The sequence below is a fragment of the Vipera berus genome, assembly GCF_964194415.1.
Source record: "Vipera berus genome assembly, chromosome: 1".
Taxonomy (NCBI): domain Eukaryota; kingdom Metazoa; phylum Chordata; class Lepidosauria; order Squamata; family Viperidae; genus Vipera; species Vipera berus.
In genome coordinates this window covers 207,444,134-207,465,005 of record NC_138202.1, presented here as the reverse complement: position 1 = coordinate 207,465,005, position 20,872 = coordinate 207,444,134, and the positions used below count along the sequence as shown (strand labels likewise).

At 41.1% G+C, this 20,872-nt stretch overlaps 1 protein-coding gene across 5 annotated transcripts in view; it reads left to right on the top strand.

Moving 5' to 3' along the window:
- Positions 1–20,872, top strand: part of SIL1 (SIL1 nucleotide exchange factor) — a 49,296-nt gene that overhangs the window by 17,301 nt on the left and 11,123 nt on the right. For all 5 annotated transcript variants that reach the window (XM_081313454.1, XM_081313450.1, XM_081313452.1 and 2 more), the window contains 4 exons: positions 1,471–1,579; positions 2,885–3,076; positions 4,526–4,647; positions 14,216–14,312. In XM_081313454.1, coding sequence (XP_081169580.1) covers positions 1,471–1,579; positions 2,885–3,076; positions 4,526–4,647; positions 14,216–14,312 — 520 coding nt within the window. The remainder of the gene's footprint in view (positions 1–1,470; positions 1,580–2,884; positions 3,077–4,525; positions 4,648–14,215; positions 14,313–20,872) is intronic.

Sequence of the window (20,872 nt, the reverse complement as noted above, 5' to 3'; positions counted from 1 at the left end):
CTCTAGCCACCATGCAGTTCAGCCATATACAAGAGAATAAACACAAATCAAACAGTAACAAGAGAGTGGCCCAACATTTCAGCCTCCCAAGACATTCCATTACTGACCTCAAGGTAGCAGTAGAGATACAGAGGAACTTTATCAGCATTATGCAAGGAGAGACAACTAAAGTACAATGCATTAAAAAAATTGCATTCCATTAGAGAAAATTTGAATAGGGACAGTGGGTTTTTAGATCATTATATCTGCCAATTAATGTGGCTTTCAGTTATGCTATTGTGTAAACCCATTAGCTTGTTTTTCTCCACCCACTTTTTCTTGCTTCCACTTTCTGTATTTAAAGTCCTCTAATAGTGAACATGCTGTATTCATTTTATGTCATGAGCTGCTACTCATGAAAGCTTATTCCCTAATAAAGTTGGTTAGCCTTAAAAGTGTTTACAGACTCCCTTCTACAATGTATTATAACAGTACAAATAATGGCTGGGGTATAGCATTTCAGAATTAGAATCAATATTGTTCTTAACTTTGGGGGTTCAAAAATTAAGCAGGGGGTACCTAATATATCAGGGCAATAACTATTTCTATGCCATTTTGATTGATTACCCAAACTGGAAGATGAAATTTAAATGAATAAGAAATAGGAAATTATCTAGCTAAAGATTCTATCAACATATCAGTACTGACTATGCTTAATTACTAGTTCCTTTGGAATAAAGATTACATTTTGATGAAAAAGTAACATTTATGTTTAATTAGCATATTTACATGTAAGGACCAAGAGATTAAGAATTTGATGCAATATGAAAAATACATTATTTGAGCTATAAAAAACTAGAAAGATTATCTTGCAAGGGATCAGTTTTTACAAAATACAGGTAGTCCTTGACTTACGAGCACAATTGAGCCCAAAATTTCTGTTGTTGAGACATTTGTTATGTGAGTTTTACCTCAGTTTACAACCTTTCTTGTCACAATTGTTAAGTGAATCACTGCAGTTGATAACTTAGTAACCCGGTTTTTATGAGACTCACTGCAGTTATATTAGTAGCATGGTTTTTAAGTGAATTTGGCTTCCCCATTAACTTTGCTTGTCAGAAGGTTGCAAAAAAGGATCATGTGACCCCGGGACACTGCAGCCATCATAAATGTGAGGCAGTTGCCAAATGTCTGAATTTTGATCCCGTGACCGTGGGGATGCTGCAATGGTGGTGTGAAAAATGGTCATAAATCACTTTTTCCCATGCACGGTCACTAAACCATTGCAACCATTGTAAGTTGAAGATGACCTGTATATGGAAAGGTTTATGATGGCATGCAGCACACACACTGCTAGAGAGAAGTTCCCTGAAGATTGTGTGTGTGTGGGGGGGTGCTTAGTTGAATAAATAGGGTCAGGCTGGCTTTTCTGAAGGGGATATATCCATTCCATTGTTGACACATTGTTTATGGTTTATGTTTTTATGACAGGCTAGGCCAAATAGATATTGACCCAAGTTCATTCACAACGCAAGAGCTCAAAAGGGCCTTGGCTAAAATGAAAGAAACCACAAAGGCAGACGATACATCAGAAGAAAAGGTATGATATAAATCCGGGAAAATAACAGTGGGAACTTAGCACTCGTATCCTTAAATTCACTGGGGAAAAGGTTAATAATGGAAGTGAAATCAATGACACAAATGTGAACCAAGAAGATGGATGCGGTCTGGTGTCCGGCTGAGTCCCGATAATCTCTCCTTCCTTGTCATGTCTGTTTTCTTCCCTTTTCTAAGGAAAGGGAAAGAGCAAGAGAAACAACCCTCCACTTTCAGTGCAAAGGTGCACGTTCTTTTTTCAGACTGAGTTTTTGAATGCCATCCAGGGAACATAGATTAAACAAGATGGTAGCAGCACCCAAATCTTATAAACAAGCAAGCCCAATTCTCTGTAATTTAGTTGGTAATGTAATTTTAATTGAACATGGTGTGAAAATAAAATATGGTCAGCATGCACACAGTTCATTATGTATCATTGTGTTCACATCACAAATTTCAATTGGGAGATGACTTTTAGAGGGAGTTTGGGTAATGTGCCTCTGCTTTAATGAACCAATCTGTCTTTGGCTTCTAAATGCCTTTGTTCTTTTATTTTCTTATGCTTTTGGGAGGATCCATGCATAATAGCAGGTAAAGAAGCTAATTTAATATTCATCAATATGTGTATCCATCCTTTTTTTTTCCTTACAGGATTCAGATGGAAATGATTTTGATTTTTTTTAATTAAAAACTTGGGCAGTTCCCAGACAATTGCAGCAAATGTTCTAGTTTTTTTAATAAAGGCATTTGAGCATCAGCTCGTTGGGTACCTAGCAAAAAGCACCTGAGAGTGTAGCAGATGAGCAGATGAAAGACCATGTTGTGGCTTAACTTGTGTTCTAACATTGCTGAGTCTTTTCCATGTGTTTTTCACTTTGTTCAGTCTCCTCCTCATTCTGGTAGGCAGATGCTTCAAACTAGGGACCTGATTCTTTGCTTTTGAAAGCATTGGTTCAGTGTATGCCTACATCAGTTGACCCTGAGCAGGTGATTGCTAGAAAGCAAAACAACAGAAATAACGCATTAAAAAATAGAAATGATTAAAATCCAGAGGGTTGTTTTCTTTCTCTTTCCCCATCCCCTATCCTATTCTAGAAAGCAGCAGCCCTAGAATGAGAACAGGAATCTTACAAAAACAGTAGATTGTAATTATCAAGGGATATTTATTTACTCCTGTTTCTGCCCACAGAGTAATAGAGGTTGTTTATGTGCAACTAAGAAGCACCATTTGTTTGGAGAAACAATAATGAATGTCTGCATGTTGATTTTAGGCTTACGAGTCTTTTGGTTTGCTGCCTCCATTTTCTAGGCTCATCAGGAAGATGTCCGACGTAGATTCCGTCCCATCGAAAAGCTAAAGGAAGAATTCAGGGAGCTGAATCTGCAGCTGGAAACTGACTTTGAAATTATGCTTAAACTCATCAAAAAATTCAACCATTCAGATTCAACACTTGAGGAGAAAATTACAGCACTTTCCGATCTTGAGTACTATGTCCATCAGGTAAAATAAAAATAAATTAAAAACACTAGCAGTTGTTGGGGGCCTTCCAGGAATTGACATTTACATGACTACATGTCTTGTAGAATAGCAATAGCAATAACACTTTGACTTATATACCGCTTATATACCGTTTATATATAGCCCTCTCTAAGCAGTTTACAGAGTCAGCATACTGCCCCCCAACCATCTGGGTCCTCATTTTACTGACCTCGGAAGGATGGAAGGCTGAGTCAACCTTGAGCCAATTAGGATCAAATTCCTGGCTGTGGGCAGAATTAGCCTGCAATACTGCATTGTAACCACTGTGCCACCATCACATCTGTAGAAACAGGTGTTAATGAATTCTCCCTTCCTGAATAAAGAACCTGAACTCATTTGTTCAAATTTTGAATCATACATCATTTGAATTAAGAGTACTGTATTACAGCATTGTTCTTTTACAAAGGTTTTCCTCGATTCATCAAGGCTAACGTTAATTCTTTCTCTTAATCATATCTCAAGTCAGCTTAGTCATTTTATGATCAGTGTTCTAAATCAGACATGTCAAACACAAGGCCCGGGGGCCGGATCCGGCTCACGAAGTGGTTTCATGTGGCCCGCGAAGCCATCCTGGAAACAGTGAGGGAACGGCCCCCACTGCCTTGGCCCTGGCCCAGAGACCCTCATTCTGCCAGAGACCCTCAGATCTGTCCCACTCCTGCCCAGGCCCCCATAGGCACCCTTGATGCGAACCATGGAGAGCTGGCCACGCCCACCCAGTAGGCCATACGCACTCTAGCCACACCCACCCAGCAGGCCACACCCACCCTGGCCATACCCACCCGGCCCCTTGAGGGGCAACCGCAATGCTGATGCGGCCCTCAATGAAATTGAGTTTGACACCCCTGTTCTAAATTCTCATTCCACATCATTTGTACTGGCCGATGAGTTTCTAATCTGCTTATTACTACCTCCCAAGTGTTTTTTTTAACTCTCTAACCTTATTAATTAAGCCATACTTAGAATACTGTTTAACTCACTAGATTCCCAGGGATATATTCTAAAGAAATCGGAACTTTAGCTTTCTTTCTTCTAGTAAGTACATTGTTTGTACAGGGAGTTTGCAGGCTAATCACAGCAACTGAATTTTCAATTACTCCCTCCAGAGCTGATTATAACTAAATAAATGTAGGGTTGTACCCAGAGATCTCATGAATGGGATTCTGCTGAAGGAATATTTTCTCCATAAGAAATACTGGCAGAATGTGGGACCTTTCACAACATTGTGAAAGCAAAGAGGCTGGGTCCAAAGTTGCAGCAGCGTTATTTGATTTGAGGCAAGAGATTTTTGTATTTGATTTTAAAGCCTCTTAATCATTTAGCATTTAGAACGTGTGGGTTGATTTATCTCTGTAGATGTATGTTTTTAATACAGTACTTCCTTGAAGGTAGAACCCATATCTTTTACAGGTGGATAATGCAAAAGATTTGCTTTCCCTTGGTGGTCTGCAACTTTTGATTAATGGGCTGAACAGCAGTGAACCGTTGATGAAGGAATATGCCTCTTTTGTATTGGGAGCTGCACTGTCCAGGTGAGCACCCCTACGTATATGTGTTGCTTTAAAAATCTGGGGGGGAAAGGAGTAACCCGAAGAAGGTGCCAGTACAGGTAGTCCTCGACTTACAACAGTTTGTTTAGCGACCATTTGAAGTTACAATGGCACTGAAAAAGAGACCTGTGACCATTTTTTTTGCACTTAAAAACCATTGCAGTATCCTTGTGGTCATGTGATCAACATTCGGACTGACTCATATTTATGACAGTTGCAGTTCTATCTGATCCCCTTTTGCAGCCTTCTGACAAGCAAAGTCAACGGGGAAGCCAGTTTCACTTAACAGCCATGTTACTAACTTAACAACTGCAGTGATTCAGTTAACAACTGTGGCGAGAAAGGTCGTAAAATGGGGCAAAATGGACTTAACAGATGTTTTACTTAGCAACAGACATTTTGGGCTCAATTGTCGTAAGTTGCGGACCACCTGTAGCACCAATACAGTTCCACAATTGGAGGAGTGGGAATGCTGTATGTTCATCTATTTGGGGCTCCTATTGTCACAACTGATCAATCCCAAAGTGAGAAGAGTAAAAAATACTCTGCAGTTGCTAAGCAGCTGTTTTTAACCTCTTTTGGAATTTGGAAAACAATTACCCGCTGAAATGTAGCTTTCACATAGCAGATTGCTGCCCGTTCACACAGCCATGTGAGGTTATCAGAGTTCTGCTTCATACAACAAAGAAACAAGAGGTGGAACATAACAAACTTGGGGAATTAGCTGATAATTAGATTTTAAAGTATCCTTGCTGAAAGGATTCTATTGTCAGAAACAAAGCATATAAAGAGGAATATATGCTCTCTGAGATTATAACAAAACCAATCAAAATTCAGAATCACTTGAAGGCCCAAGACTCATCTTAGAATTCATTATTTAAGTAAAAGTGATTTGCAATCTTGCAATCCCTCCCCTCCCACCTGGGGTTTTCATCATTTGGTCCTGTGTATGTGTATGCTTATTAGTCATAGTCAGATAAATGCTTAAGAAGCTTGAATCAATCTGACTGTTTATCATGGGTATTTTTCAGATCTCTTCTCAAAGTAAAATCTTGAACTATTGCTTTCATCTGTCAACTTTAGAATGCCATTAAGATTTTAAGGTGCCATTAGATGTGAATACTGAAGCTTGTCTGTGAATATCACTACTTTTGGAAATTGCTTAATCCAGCTTCATCTTGTTGTGGCATGGTTAAATGTTACTGTCTACAGGTATTGGGCATGTCATGTGAACTCAAAACCACCTTTATATGCTTCATGGTTTGCTACTTTGTCTATGCTTCTTATAAAGTTATATTTCAGAAGGCCAGCTTGTATTATGTTGCAGATTAACAAAATCAAGTTTTTAAAAAGTCTGTTGGAACACTTCCAATCCATTATGTTGTCAAGATATATTTCAAAGTATTCATTTCAGAATTCATGCTATGTTTTGACCTGGGACTTGATTAGTACATTGTGTTGGCAAACACCATCTTAACCTGCTGGCATTTTAAGTGCCTTAAACAAAACAAAATCAATACAGAAATTTAGAGCCGGCAGTGCACAGTAACTTGCACTGAAAACTTGATTTAATTGGCTATATAGAAATTGCCTAAATGCATGTGAGTTATAAGATATAAACTGCAGAATCCCAAAACAGAAGAATTGAATGCCACGTATGGCAGTGTTTAAAAAAGCTGGAATCACACCAAGCAACAGATTTAATAATTTGTGAACCGATATCTATTGTCTTGTGTCAGATAATAGCTATTATCTTTTGTTCATTCAGCTATCTTTCGAATATTATTACGTTGGCATAGGTTAAAATGTAACAAAATCTGAAATGTACCTATTCAGAGGCAAATATATTAAAAACTTTTATAACTCAGCATATGTCTGTAAAGGATATGCAAAAGCTGTATGCTTATTGTTAGAAGCAAAAAGGGCTCTTTGCGTGCATTTACAAAATAAGAATATAGCTGTGCTGAAGTCTTCTGTTTCTTTGAGAACAAAAGGCTAAAATTAATTTCAGGTGATTGTAGTCCATCAAGATGATGAAAATGTTCTGTTCTTCTACAAAAAGGCATCCCCATCACTGTCTTCTGCCTTATTTTGTTAGACATATGTTTCCTACGTCCTCAAATCTATAGATAGTGAAAGTCAGGAATGACACTCCCTAGGGCTGTCATTGGGAACTTCCTTAATCACTGCAAACATGCATTCTGTTTCTAATTCAGGTTCATACTGTTAAAAAAGGTCTTATAGGGATCCACCCCCACAGAAACAGTAATTATATGCAGCGCTTGGCCAATTCACACGACTGGTCCTATGGCTATGCTGGGTGTTATGGCCTTGGAAATTCATTCAGTGGAAGATATGGGAGTGATTTCCATTGGCCCAAGTTGCCTACACTATTTCTCCATACCATCAGCAAAAGATGTCTCTCAGATGTCTAAACCATGGTTATAATACATGGATTACATAATCCACTTCCATAGCTAAATGATGGAAATCAACATGTCTGGCACATCTGTACAGGATAAGGCTATCAGTGGCTGTCAGAAATGACAATATAATTGTTGGGGAATGTGAGTGAAAACTGCTCCCCTTGTGGCTTCTTCTCATTCCTCTCTTACAAAAACTTTGATTAACAATTACGTTGGCCATATGTGCTTTATTATAAAGGAGTGCCCTTTAAAGGTGTCCTTTAGATTTATTTTTCAGAAACTTACTTTTGTCCTTTAGTTTGCTCATTTAACTTTTACTGTACAAATGGTACCACTTAATGCACAGTATTTCACTTTCATGTGAAAAACAGGGAAATTGAATTGTCTTTCTAAAATAAATGTACATATAGTGTTTGATTTTTAGACATTTTTATTAAAATTTGCATTTTTGTTCAGGTTTTTCTTTATTTTGCTCTTAAATTTTCCTTTGTAAAGCAAAGCTGTGAACTTAAACAATTTTATCCTTAGGAACTCCTTTCAGGTTTGTCCTTGATTTTTTCCCCAAGAAAGTATGGGCATGGTACCGATAATTAATTATCTGAAAAAGGGGATTCCCAGAGAAACGTAATCTTCATGTATATAAATTCATACTTGGAGGCAATATTTACTTTTCTGTGCATATTTACCAACTTTCCATGGCACACTTTAATTTGGCATAGAGCAGGGCCTGACAAGAGCCAGCAAAAAACTAATGGGGGCTGCCAGCCGCCTCTCCAATATTCATTAAAAGCTGCTACTTCGGTAGCAGCTGAGAGAACCGATCTGGCATCCAACAACCTTCTCTTCCAACCAACACTGGAGTGTGATCACCATGACAACCGTTGCTGGGGGCGGGCCCTTCTAAGAGAAGAGAGTCATGCCTGGCAGGGAACAATAGGAGGTGCCTTGCAAACAAGTTGCATGAGCGGGGAGGGAAGACTGAGGGAGAGAGAGAGAGAAGGTAGCCATGCTGAACTAAGCTGGTTGCTCCAGAAGGTCAAGGGCTTGGTCAAAAGCAGTAATTGCCATCTCTCTCTTAAAACAGGTCATAGCTTGAATGGTACCAGCGATATTTTCTTTGTATATTTATTTTATTTATTTTAATCCCATTTATATCCCGCCCTTCTCCGAAGACTCAGGGCGGCTTACAATTTAAAGCACAAACCAATGTGCTTAGCAATAGCCTTCATTCTATGTATATGCCTACTTATTAGGGCTTTCATCACTCTTGTAAAAGAAGAGTTCGTCTTTGGGGTGGTGGGGGAACCAGAGGCTTTTGAAGGCAGCAAGGTTCAAGGAAAGGGGCATAAAAATAGAAGAGCTTCTGTGCTAGATCGATTCAAGGAACAATTGAACACAACAAAACAGCTCATCGTATGATGAAAGGAAACTAGAAGGAGACCAGCTTTCATTCCCAGGTTCCCCAGCAATTATGTTGAGGAACATAATGCCTTGGATGCTAGGTAGCCTTTTCTGACTGCCGTTGGTAGCCTTCATCTGCATAGATGTGTGTAATCGAAGCTTTAAAGCCAGCCACGATGGTTGCCATCCCTAAGCTGTGGAAGCGGAATTCTGTAATCAACTCTGTGCTCTGTGAATCAGTTATTGCTTTTGTTGATTCTGAGTCTTTCACTGTTCAGCTTCATTGAGTGATTTGTGCTTTCTGTAGCATGAAAAAGGAAGGGGGGGAATCTCTAGACCGTGCATAATTTGATATAGTTCTCTTATTATCCCTCCCATTTTTTTCTATCTGAAAGAGCCCCATAGAATGAAGCTTTTCTGTGCAAGCTAATTGAATACAGCATGACCTGTCTAGCCCATCAAAGCTATGTGTAAAAACACAAGATACGGCAACCTTCATGAAGCTCAGCAACTCTGGGTCCTGGAACCCTCCTGTGGTCACCTTCAATTTCTGTAGGAGAAAGCCAGGAAATAAATTTCATGGGTAGATTGTTTTTTTTTCCGGGGCGGGAGGGTGTTATTGTACTGAAAATTTGACCCATTTATAATTCTAGATGGGGAATAGTAAGGACCCGCCTCAATCAGTTCTCCCAAGAAAGCAGAACTCTTGAAATGGCATCAAAAGGAACTTTTATTGGGAAGTGTTGTCAGCAGGAATAGAAGGCAGGATCTGAGGGTTTCCTGCACGATTCAAGTAATTAAAGCATCTTCGCTAGAGTCTTGGCCATGGGAATCTTGGTGCATGGGATGAAATGCACCTGTTTGGAAAACAGTTCAGTCACCACCCAAATGACCATGTTCCCTGTGCTCTCTGGTAACTCCAGAATAAAATCCATGGAAATCTCCCATCAAGATGCTGATGGGCTTGTTACTGCCTGCAATAGCCCCGTTGTCCTACCATGTCTTCGTTTTGCTGCTGCACAGATAGGGCAGCTAGCCACATAGCTTTCAATGTCCTTCTTTATGGACGACCACCAAAACTGTCTCTTTACTAGATGGAGCATTTTCACGAAACCAAAATGTCCAGCCATCTTTGAGTTGTGACATAGTTGCATAAATTTCAGTCTCTGGGCTTTGGGCACATATAATTTTCCACCCACCCAAGGCAGTCTATCATTCATCGAGCAGAGATTCTTGTGATCCAGGAACCATTCATCTGTTTCCAAAGTCTGCCTGAACTCCGCTCCTGCTTCGCTATCTAGGGGCCTTGGTTTCTTTGCTTGCAAGCATGTGGTTACTAGAGCTGCTAATTGTTTAGATGGCGTGAGGTGGTCCACCACTTCTGTTTTGGTGCTGTTATGCTGTGGCAACCTTGACAAAGCGTCTGCTAAGAATTTTTTTCCCCCAGACAGGTATTTGATAGTAAAGTTGAACTGGTGGAAGTGTTGAGACCATCTTGCTTGTTTTGGTGTCTAATGTAAGGACCCGCCTCAATCAGTTCTCCCAAAAAAGCAGAACTCTTGAAATGGCATCATTTCAAAAGGAACTTTTATTGGGAGGTGTTGACAGCAGGAATAGAAGGCAGGATCTGAGGGTTTCCCATGCAAATCAAGTAATTAAAAGAGGCCATAGTAACCCCACCCTAACTGTCCATCTGGACGGTTCAAACAGGCCAATCTGCAGGTGTGAAAATGCCATGGGGACAGAGTGATAAGGTGCCGCTTTCAAAGCTGTTAGGTGTCTGCGCCGTTTCTTCCGCGCTCGGAGATAAGGCAGATGGCCAGAGGTACATTCCATTTTTATCCCATTAGAGACACATCAAAGAGGATAGAGCAAGAGACAGAGCAAAGCAAATACACATCGGCACCTCAGGCTTTCCCCTCCCCCTCAGGAGAATGGCAGAACCCGAAAAGAATAAGAAATCCCATGCACACAGAACATAGGGATCTGACAATCAGACTTGTTAGGCTCTGACTTTTGTGGAAGCAAGATCTACTCTTCTTGATATTAGAAGGCTGACTGTAAAATACGATCATAATGTTTTAAATACATCATCATGTTAATACAGGGGTTCCCAACCAGCGGTGCTTCCACCCCCTGGGGGCGCAAGACGATATTCCAGGGGGTGCAAAAACTTGGGTTTTCAAAATTATAGTGTATATGCATAATTCATTGCCGTTATTTTGAACTTTTGTAAGGGGTGCGGAGTATACAAAAGCTTGGGAACCATTGTGTTAATGGAACAGAAAAAGCCAGGGAGATGTGGAAAATGAGTTTGAATTTTAAAAAAAGAAGTCAACAGATACAACAATGAGTTGGCAAATGAATGGAATAATTTGTGAAACGAAGCTGAGGGAAGAGAGCAAGGGAAGATATTACCTTGTTTAAAGCAGTACTTAGAATGCAGGAAAGGTATTTTATTCGTAAATGTTATTGCCATACCTACGAGGTTCAGCCAAAATGACTTTTCACAGTCACGTTATCCTATCACTGGTTCTTTTCTCTTACTGTTTGTGATTATGCTGACTTATTCTTCAATACCCAACCATTGTTTATTATCTTGATATGTTTATGGTACTGCAATATTGTCTTTGTGGGTTAGTTGGCACTACTAGCTGTGTTAAATGACTTCCCCACCTTCCTATTGTCATTTTTCTCCAAGTGAAAATGAAGAGTGTTTCCTTTGAAGAGAAGCCAACATATTTGTGGCATCTCACTGCATGCTCAGGGTTGATCTTTATTTCATGTGCACTATCTTTATATTTTGGCTGGCATTGGAGGTTTAATGTAAAGTTTTCAAAAAATGTGTGTCTTTAATTCTTAACAATATCATTTTTTATTTTTTTATTTTATTTTAATTCCATTTATATCCCGCCCTTCTCCGAAGACTCAGGGCGGCTTACAAGCTTAGCAGTAGCCTTCATTCTATGTATATGCCTGCTTATTAGGGCTTTCACACACACCCCCAAGCGGCATTATTACAAAGTCAGCTTAATTGCCCCCAACAATCTGGGTCCTCATTTTACCTACCTCGGAAGGATGGAAGGCTGAGTCAACCTTGAGCCTGGTGGGACGCGAACCTGCACTAATTGCAGGCAGCTGGTGTTACTTAAGGAGGCATTAGCCCACTGCTCCACCAAGGCTCTTTTACTCTGCCACTCCTTCCCTTATGTATCCCACCGATTGTTTTTCAAATACACATTGGATATGCAAGGGTTTCTCTCTCTCCAGTCCATCAATCCACCATGAAACTGTAGCTTCCACTTCAGTGTTTCTATACCCATGGTCCTTTCCCATTCAATCTGCCCTCAAAACCTGCTGTATATTCTGTAAAACTTTCCAAAGGTTTGTCTCACTAGTGAAAACCCTGCTTCTTAACCTGAGCACTTGTCTTCTTTACCTGTCCAGTTCTGTTTATACAATATTATTCCTTGAATCTGTATATGCAAGACATCTTTTCATAGATATCTTTGGAATAGCAAATACGTTTTGTAACAAAGGAGAGATGCATGCAGTCGAAATAATTGTATACTATTTCCGTCAGTCTTTATTCCCATCATTTCCCTTTGCCATTTCCCATATTTACATTCAGATTGTAAACCACATGAAATACAAACCTGCACTGTGCCAAGTCCATAGAGAGTGCTATATAAATTATAATAACATCCTTCCAACATAAAAAGGATATTTCTGTCTAAAACGGTCTACAGAACGCAGTTCTACCAGCCACGAGGAAGATCAAAGAGCTAAAATTGAGCTCAGAGGCAAAACTAAGATTCTGAAGTTCAGACTGACAAGCCAAACATGTTTTCAGGAGAGGTAGGCACGTCTTCCAGTTTGGCAAGGATGTTGACATTGATCCTGCTCGTGAAGGTCTCTCGGTAGATTTAAAGGTAAAAAAATCACTTATACAACTATTTCTGCCTCCAAAGTATAGGCTTGGTTGTTGATGGACATGGGAGTAACTCCTATTCCTGAACCAACTAGGAAAAGCAAAAGCATCTCTCATCAAAGAGACCTCTCATTCCTGCCCCAATTTCCTTGAAGAATGGTTGTGATTTTCATTCTTACCCTTCCCCATTTTAACCTAATACAACAAAATCGGGATTTGGTATTACCAATCCACCGTTTACAGTTAGGTTTAGGATGAGAAGTGTGGTTCAGGATGATTAAGACACAGTTAGTGGCAGTAGATGATCAGGAAATGTGGTTTCGGGATAGCAGAGTTTATGAGTTACATATACAATCAGTTCATATGGAAACAGCAAAAGAAAGAAAAGGAAGAAATCTTAACAATTCTCAAATTACAGAGTGGCCATTTCCCCTGATAATCTCCAGAAGGATGTGAGTTTTGATCTTTTGCCATTCCGAACTGTAAGATAAAACTGGACCCTTTGCATTACAATGCCTAGATTACCTAAAAGATCTAGAATCCTATTGTGGCAATATTACTTTTTTAAAAAGTAAAAAGAACGTGCTAAACCTACCAAGCTTTCTTTTCATGGATGCCTATGAGACATGTTTGTAAAAATGCCAATTTTTTTTAGTAGATGCGTGCATACACTTCCTGTAGAGATGTGCGTGGAATGGAAAATAGGGGTTTTTTTTAGAACCTGAAACACACAATTGCCTTCCAGAAGTTCTGATGAACCATGCTGGATGAGCCGTGACTAGCAGAAGCAAAATTGCTGCCGTGTCATGGTTGGGTGGAGCTTTGCAGCTCAGATTCGATAGCCCTGTTATTGAACATTTTAGCCTCCCTCTTGATGTCTGGAAGTCTTCCTTTTATAATGTTCATCTAAACATTTCCAGACCTGATCATCTCCCTTTAATATTGCAACTATCTCGAGCTGTGAAGACAACAATGCCCTTCTGGGTGACACTGAGTTAATCATTTTCTTTTAGGACAACTACCTTCATATGGTTTATCACTGTGGGGGTAAAATAAAGAGGGATCCTTACGTAAGTCAGTTTTTGCTCCTGACCGTAGGACACAAATTAGCAAAAAACCAAGCCTGCAAAGAATTTTAGGGAATGTTTAAGGCCTCGCCCTTTCTTTCCCCTCTTGTGTTCAGTAGCTCCCAACAAGGCTTATCTCAGCAGCCCGAGGAAGCTGCTAAGGGCTTGGGGGAGGCAGGGGAGGAAGGGTACTGATCCTGTCTTCCCAGAACTCAGGCCTCACCCTTATCTGCTTCATCATTGCTTTTTTCTTCCCCAAAGGAAAGTAGTGAAATAGAAATAAAAACACTTCTGCCAGGAAGAATAGCAATTTGAGGCATATTCAGAGCCAAATGACCTTATTTTATTCCCTATCTGGACCAAAGTTATCTGTTTTGGTTCAGACATCAGCCACCCAAAAGCAACTGCATTGTGCACAGAACAATTTGTGCAGGAATTACTTTGTGTGTCCATGGCTTGTGATAAAAAGGACATTGTGTTTTTCATCTTGTCAAGTTGTTCCAGCAGGTGGCGACTTGTGAAGCTAAACCAACATCCAGTACATGCTGTTTTGCAGTAGGATCTCTCTCCAGGGCTTCATATTCATTTTCAGCTTTGTAATATACTGTTAAAAAAAAATCCTTACCCTGACACAATTATTTCTTATGGAAGCCAGATTGCAGTAAAGTTTAAAGGATGCTGAGGTGTTTTTGACTGTAATGAGTTTTTATTTTCTCTCTTCCCAGCAACCCCAGAGTGCAAGTTGCAGCAATTCAAGGAGGTGCTTTACAAAAATTGCTGGTTATTTTGGCTACAGATCAGTCCTTGGCAGCAAAGAAAAAGGTACAGGGGGGAGAACATGTAGAATTGAATATTTTACTAGAATGTTTATAGCCACCAATGCAGGAATGTAAATATCCAAGGCTGAATCATGAGGATGGCTGGGGAAAAAGTGGTAAGATTAGGTTATTAGATTATTATAATCTAATAATGTTAGATTATTCCTAACATTTAAAGGTGCTAGCACTAATCAGCAAAGGTCATGCCCCTTTGCTGATTAGTGCTAGCAGAGCTGGGCTGCAAAATCTGGATGGTCATTAAATGTCAATAGAAAAAAAACCCACTTTGCTTTCTGCCTCATGGGCACTTGAAATTTGCAGCCCAGATCTGATAGCCCGATCACTCAATAGCTTTGAAGGTCGAAGTCTTCCTTCTGTGGTAATCACCGAAACATCTTGACACATGATCATCATACATAATTTTCAAAATAATTCTTACTGAAGAGCTTTAGTTGCAGGCAGGGCACCAGCGGACCAGGATACATGGCTTTCAGCTTAGGCAATCCTTATGAACCCATCTTTTGCTCCTGGAAGACATACGGGATGTACATTTTTAAAAAGTATTTGTTTAGTTTGGTTTGTATTCTAACCACCTCCACAGAGCACACTTATAAATATTAGACAATATTAGTGTAAGAAGGAAAAGCAGTTGGTTGATTGCAACCTCTGTTTATGCCCAACTTTATCACAATCAGTGACCAGTTGCATGTGGCAGAAAGATATAAAATGACATTAAAATGCATTTTACATAGTAACATAGAAGACAGTTTTCTTGTATAAAGTAATGGCAGCTGTAAGGATTTTGTGACTATTTGGGAGATGATGATAATGATTTATTGAAATTGTATCCTGCCTGATTCTCTATGTTAATTTAGTCTTGATAGTAAGAAGCAAATAAAGTCACCCGCAGACAAATAGAATTTTGGTTAGGAGGTGGAGTTAGGGCACATACTGCTACAAAAAGGACACATATGAGATCAAAGAAGCATCAAAGAAGCATGTGGCCTAGAATCTCAGGTTCTTCCTGGCAATTTCATTTAGAAAAAAAGGTAAAGGTAAAGGTAAAGGTTCCCCCGCACATGCGTGCTAGTCGTTTCCGACTCTAGGGGCCGGTGCTCATCTCCGTTTCAAAGCCGAAGAGCCAGCGCTTGTCCGAGGACGTCTCCGTGGTCATGTGGCCGGCATGACTAGACGCCAAAGGCGCACGGAACGCTGTTACCTTCCCACCGGAGTGGTCCCTATTTTTCTACTTGCATTTTTACGTGCTTTCGAACTGCTAGGTTGGCAGAAGCTGGGACGAGTAACAGGCGCTCACTCTGTTACGCGGCACTCGGGATTCGACCCGCCAAACTGCCGACCTTCCGATCGACAAGCTCAGCGTCCTAACCCACTGAGCCACCGCGTCCCTTCCATTTAGAAAAAAGGGTACTGTTATATTTTCCCTCCGGTATGGTGAAGGGTAAGACATTAAAGCAGGCCAAAGAGAAACTCTACAGAATATTATACAGGTAATTGTTAATACATTGTTTGCCAATGTTTCCTGTTTATATTCAGGCTACTAGATCACCCTAAATCACCTGCAGAGTAGCTACACCTGCTGCCAAAGGATGGCATTAAGTCTTGTTGGACCCATGTCCAGCAGAAAGTGGACAAGAAACTGCACTTAATCTGGATTCTAGTTTGCCAAGAAAAAGAAGATTGTCAGCACAGGCCGTCCTCGACTTACAACAGTTCATTTAGAGATGCGTTCAAAGTTACAACGTCACTGAAAAAAGTGACTTCTGACCATTTTTCACACTTATGACCTTTGCAGCATCCCCATCAAAATTCAGAGGCTTGGCAACAAATTCATATTTATGACGGTTGCAGTGCCCCAGGGTCATGTGTAACTTTCTGACAACTAAGTCAGTGGGGGAGCCAGCTTCACTTAACAACCATGTTACTAACTTAACAACTGTAGTGATTTGCTTAACAGCTGGGGCAAGAAAGGTTGTAAAATGGGACAAAATTCACTTAAGAAATGTCTCACTTAGCAACAGAAGTGTTGGGCTCAATTGTGATTGTAAGTCGAGGACTACCATTATAGGTTGTAGAAGCCAGGGAATTGCTAGGAGACTGAAGGTGAAACCAAAAATAGAAGGGACATAAAGGGATTGTAAACTCCAATGGATCACCCCCACCTTCTAAGAAGATTGCTCTGTTCAAAATGCAGCAGGCATGCAGAATAATAGCCTTAGGCATCTGGATTGGATAGTATCTAAGGCTTTTAAGTTACTATATGGCCACATCTGAAACCTGTATAATATCTGAGAGATGGATTTGGCTTTTAAAAGTTTTATGGCAATGGATAGATACTTGCCCCCTTCAATAGGAAAGAAGTCCAATATAGCTTTAGTGCTCTTGTTAGCCTTATCAGAAATAGATTTAGTTGTTCATACCAGATTCCAAAGGATTAAAATACTACGCCAGGGATTTTGAAGGATGAAACCAGACCTGTATTGTTATTATTTTTATCTGCTACAAATGTTTAGAGCCTCTAAATCCTTTTGAAAAGGCCCCAGGGATGACGTCTGAAGACCAGCCTGAGCTAAAGAGAGCCAGAATAAAGAAGCAGTGCTAATTCTTTATTATTCACTTTACGGGCATGGAATTCTGTTTTAAGTCGAGGTGATGACAATTGAATTCATATCAGTACTGAGGAGAAAGAGAGTCAGAATACAGCACTGCTAATCTTATAAAGAGGAAGCTCTGCTTTGTCTTAATGCTGTCAGGATAGGGCAGCTGAATGTGGACTGAATGAAATTGAGCTGAGTATGGTATCCTTCAACAAACTGTTTTTTTAGCACGTGCAGAAATCCTAATGCGGCCCATCCTTTCATTGGATTCTGTTTAGATTTGGGAAGGTCACAACCTGCCATAATAAGGTATAGGTCAGGGGTCAGCAACCTGAAACAGTGAAAGAGCCACTCGGAACCGGTTCCCTCACAAAAGGAAAAACTGGGAGCCGCAAAAAATGTGCATATTTGAATTGATTGGTTGAACTTTTTTAGTCCCTCCTTTTTTTTTTGGACTACACATAGCAGAGGACTGGGAGCCGCAGGAGATGGCTGAAAGAGCCGCATGCGGCTCCGGAGCCGTGGGTTGCAGACCTGTGGTATAGGTAGTCCTCAACTTACAACAGTTCATTGAGTGATAGTTCAAAGTTACAACAGCACTGAAAAAAGTGACTTATGACCATTTTTCACAGTTACCACCTTTGCAGCATCCCCATGGTTAGGTGATCACAATTCAGCTGCTTGGCAACTGGTTCATACTTACCATTTGTCTGAAATGGTATAGGGTTTCCTGCCTGAGCAAGGGGTTGGACTAGAAGACCTCCAAGGTCCCTTCCAACTTTATAATGATGATGATGATGACGATGACTTGCAGCATCCCATGGTCACGTGATCCCCTTTTACGACCTTCTGACAAGCAAAGTCAATGGGGGAAGCCAGATTCACTTAACCACCGGGTTCCTAACTTATCAACTGCAGCAATTCGCTTAATGACTGAGGCAAGAAAGGTGGTAAAATGGGGCAACACTGACTTAAATGTCTCATTTAACAACAGAAATATTGGGCTCACTTGTGGCTGTCAGTCGAGGTCTACCTGTGCAAGAAGCCATCTCAAGGAAGAAAAAGAAATAGAAATTACGCGTCCAAGGGGAAATGAATGAATAGAAAGTACTGTCTTTTATTGAGCAAAGTGAAGTTTTGCATTAAGGGGTATTAGGTTTCCACAAAATCATTACTAGGTAAGTTTTTCAGGGACTGGAAATACCCAGTCTGCATGATGGAAAGCTCTCCAGTGCTTCATCCAAGAATGTAAGCTAATACAGATATTGCTGAAAGCCACATTCTCCACACACCCTCATCCTTTTCCTACTGACATTTAGCCATTCTGCATTTTGCAAGGCTTCTGGACTGGCCTGTTCTGTACCAGCCTGCAGCAAAAGCAGGGACGACCCCTTTACAAACGGCAAGAGGCTGGAATAAAGCCTGCCAAATTTATTCACATAAAACAAGAGCAAGACAAGACACCAACCATAAAACACGAGCTAAGACACAGGAACAATCCAAGCGGTTGCCTTCAGCAAACCAGCCCTCCCACACATTCCCCTTAAATACAGTTCAGGGCGTGGCCTCTCTGTGCCTCCTTCTGAGGTGCCCCATTGCCTCCCTCTGTTTACTCCTGACTGACTGCCTCCTGCGTCGGGCGTCCTTGAACAGGGCCAGCTGTGGGTCATCTTCATCCACGCTGTCAGGCTCACACAGCTGGGTCTGCGTCGTGACCAGATGAGAGGGGCCTTGCTGGGGGCTCTCATCAAGCTGTCCAATCCCCTCAGCAAGGTCTTCAACACCCCCCTCCTCCTCTGAGTCGTCCGACCCAACTGCCGAACCCACAGGCTGACCCTGAATCACAACATGGCCCTACGCCGATGGATTCACACATCATTGGACAGCGAAGGCAGTTCAACTCTGCTGCAGAGCACAGGAATTGTGAATTCAGTTGTGCTGAACATTTGAAAGTCATCAGTTTATCTGGCCCTGAAGTAGAGTCAGGGAAGTCATGACTGTGTGTGATGAGATGGAGTTGGGGTTTGAATGACACAGGAAAAGCATTCTGGGAGGCAACTCTTACGTGTACGGCAAAGCTGAGAGGTCTTCAGATGGTAAAAGTGGAGCTGGGAGAGCTGAAGGAGTTAAAAATCACAGGTTGTCCTCAATTTATGACTGTTCGCTTAACAACCGTTCAAAGTTATGATGGACTTCCCCAGAGCTACTAATAACCCGTTTTTGGAGTTACGACCACTCACATAAACGCACGAGACACACAAACACACACACACACACACACACACACACACACACACACACACGTCACGTGATCACATTTTGGGCATTTGGCAACTGACTCAACCTTTATGGCCATTTGCAGTCTGCTTCGCTCACATGACTGCCATTTGCGATTTTTTTTCTCTTTTTTTTTTACCGGTTTTCAGCATTAACTTCCAGTTTCCAGCAAAAAATGCCCATTGGAGAAAAGGAATTCACTTAATAGGTGCCATGTTTGTTTAACAATGTGGCCATCATAAAAACATGGTCGTAACTTTGAACCCGATCAAGCAATGTCTCAAATTACAACATCTGCAATGACTTAGGACCACAATTCCAGGCTCAATTACGCTCTTGAGTCAAAGGTTACCTCCATTAGGATAAGAGATTGAGAAGGTAAGGATGGAAAACAGCTCTGTGATGATAAAGACACATACCTTATAGCTGTTCGACATTCCTGGTCTGTTGATCGGCCCCATTTTCCTGGAATAATGGTGAAAAATAATGTCTGAACTGTTTCTGCACTGGTTTGATTTTGTCCACCCTAGGGTTGGCTTGGGGGATTGTATTGGTCTATAGAATGGTAGGGCAGACTGTCTAACATCCTAATGGCAAGTCTGAATAGCCGTACCTTAACACAAACAGAAGTAGACCCCCCTGAGAGGCTGAGGCACTTGGTTTCTACCTGTAGCAGTCACCAAGATTTGAAGTTCTCACCAGGAACGAAGACCTGAAAAACGCTCCTGGCTGATTGATTGGGATAGAAGTTGGAATGAGGGCGAAGGTTTGCTGTCCAAGCTTGTGAGGGTTGGTTAAGGGTCGGTGCTGTCTCTGAACTCTGAAGTTGGGGTCTTATTGGCTCTTCAGTTGTCCCCTCACTGCCTGGCGTACACGGTCTAGTGATTCTTCCTCAGTGTGCACCTTCGCTATTCTTTTTGGCAGCAAGCACTTTGAGGCCTGCTACAAACCCTAGTGTGATAAATAGGTCACTGCTTTTATGTGGGTTCATAAAGCCATGTGGCCTGCTCTAATCAGGATCATGCTGTCAACCTTTTAACAAGGCCGCCTCTGAATATCCTTGCCTTAAGCCGTATTCAAAGCTTGGAGTTTCTCGGGATGTTTGGCGCACCGCAGGAAAAAAGGAACAAGACGGATGTGTATTTTTGTGCATGAGCAAAATGCTTCCTGAGGGAGAATTTCTCCCATACTAAAGGCAAACCATTAGAGAACTCTGAGCTTGCAGAAAATGTTTATGGCACATTCCTGGACGCTATGCTGAACAAAGTGGTAATTCTGCAAAATGTTCATTCAGCCTTTGTGCTAGAGGGAAGAAAGGTGGGCTGGAGAATTTGTCTTCTTTCATCTGCTCATTGCTCACTTGGCTTCAAGTGGGCCAGTCATCAATAGTGTGTGTGTGTGTGTGTGTGTGTGTGTGTGTGTGTGTGTGTGTTAGTGTTAGAAGGTTATCTTGTCTTACTTTCAAATGACTTTATGGATCACCCTTGAGCAAAGAGGCTCTGTGAGGCTTCTGTGCTTAGCAATAGCAATATTGCTTAGACTTATAAATTGCCCATAGTACTTTACAGCACTCTCTGAGTGGTTTACAAATGTCAGCCTATTGGCCCTCAACAATCTGGATCCTCACTTTACCGACCTCGGAAGGATTGAAGGCTGAGTTAACCTTGAGCCG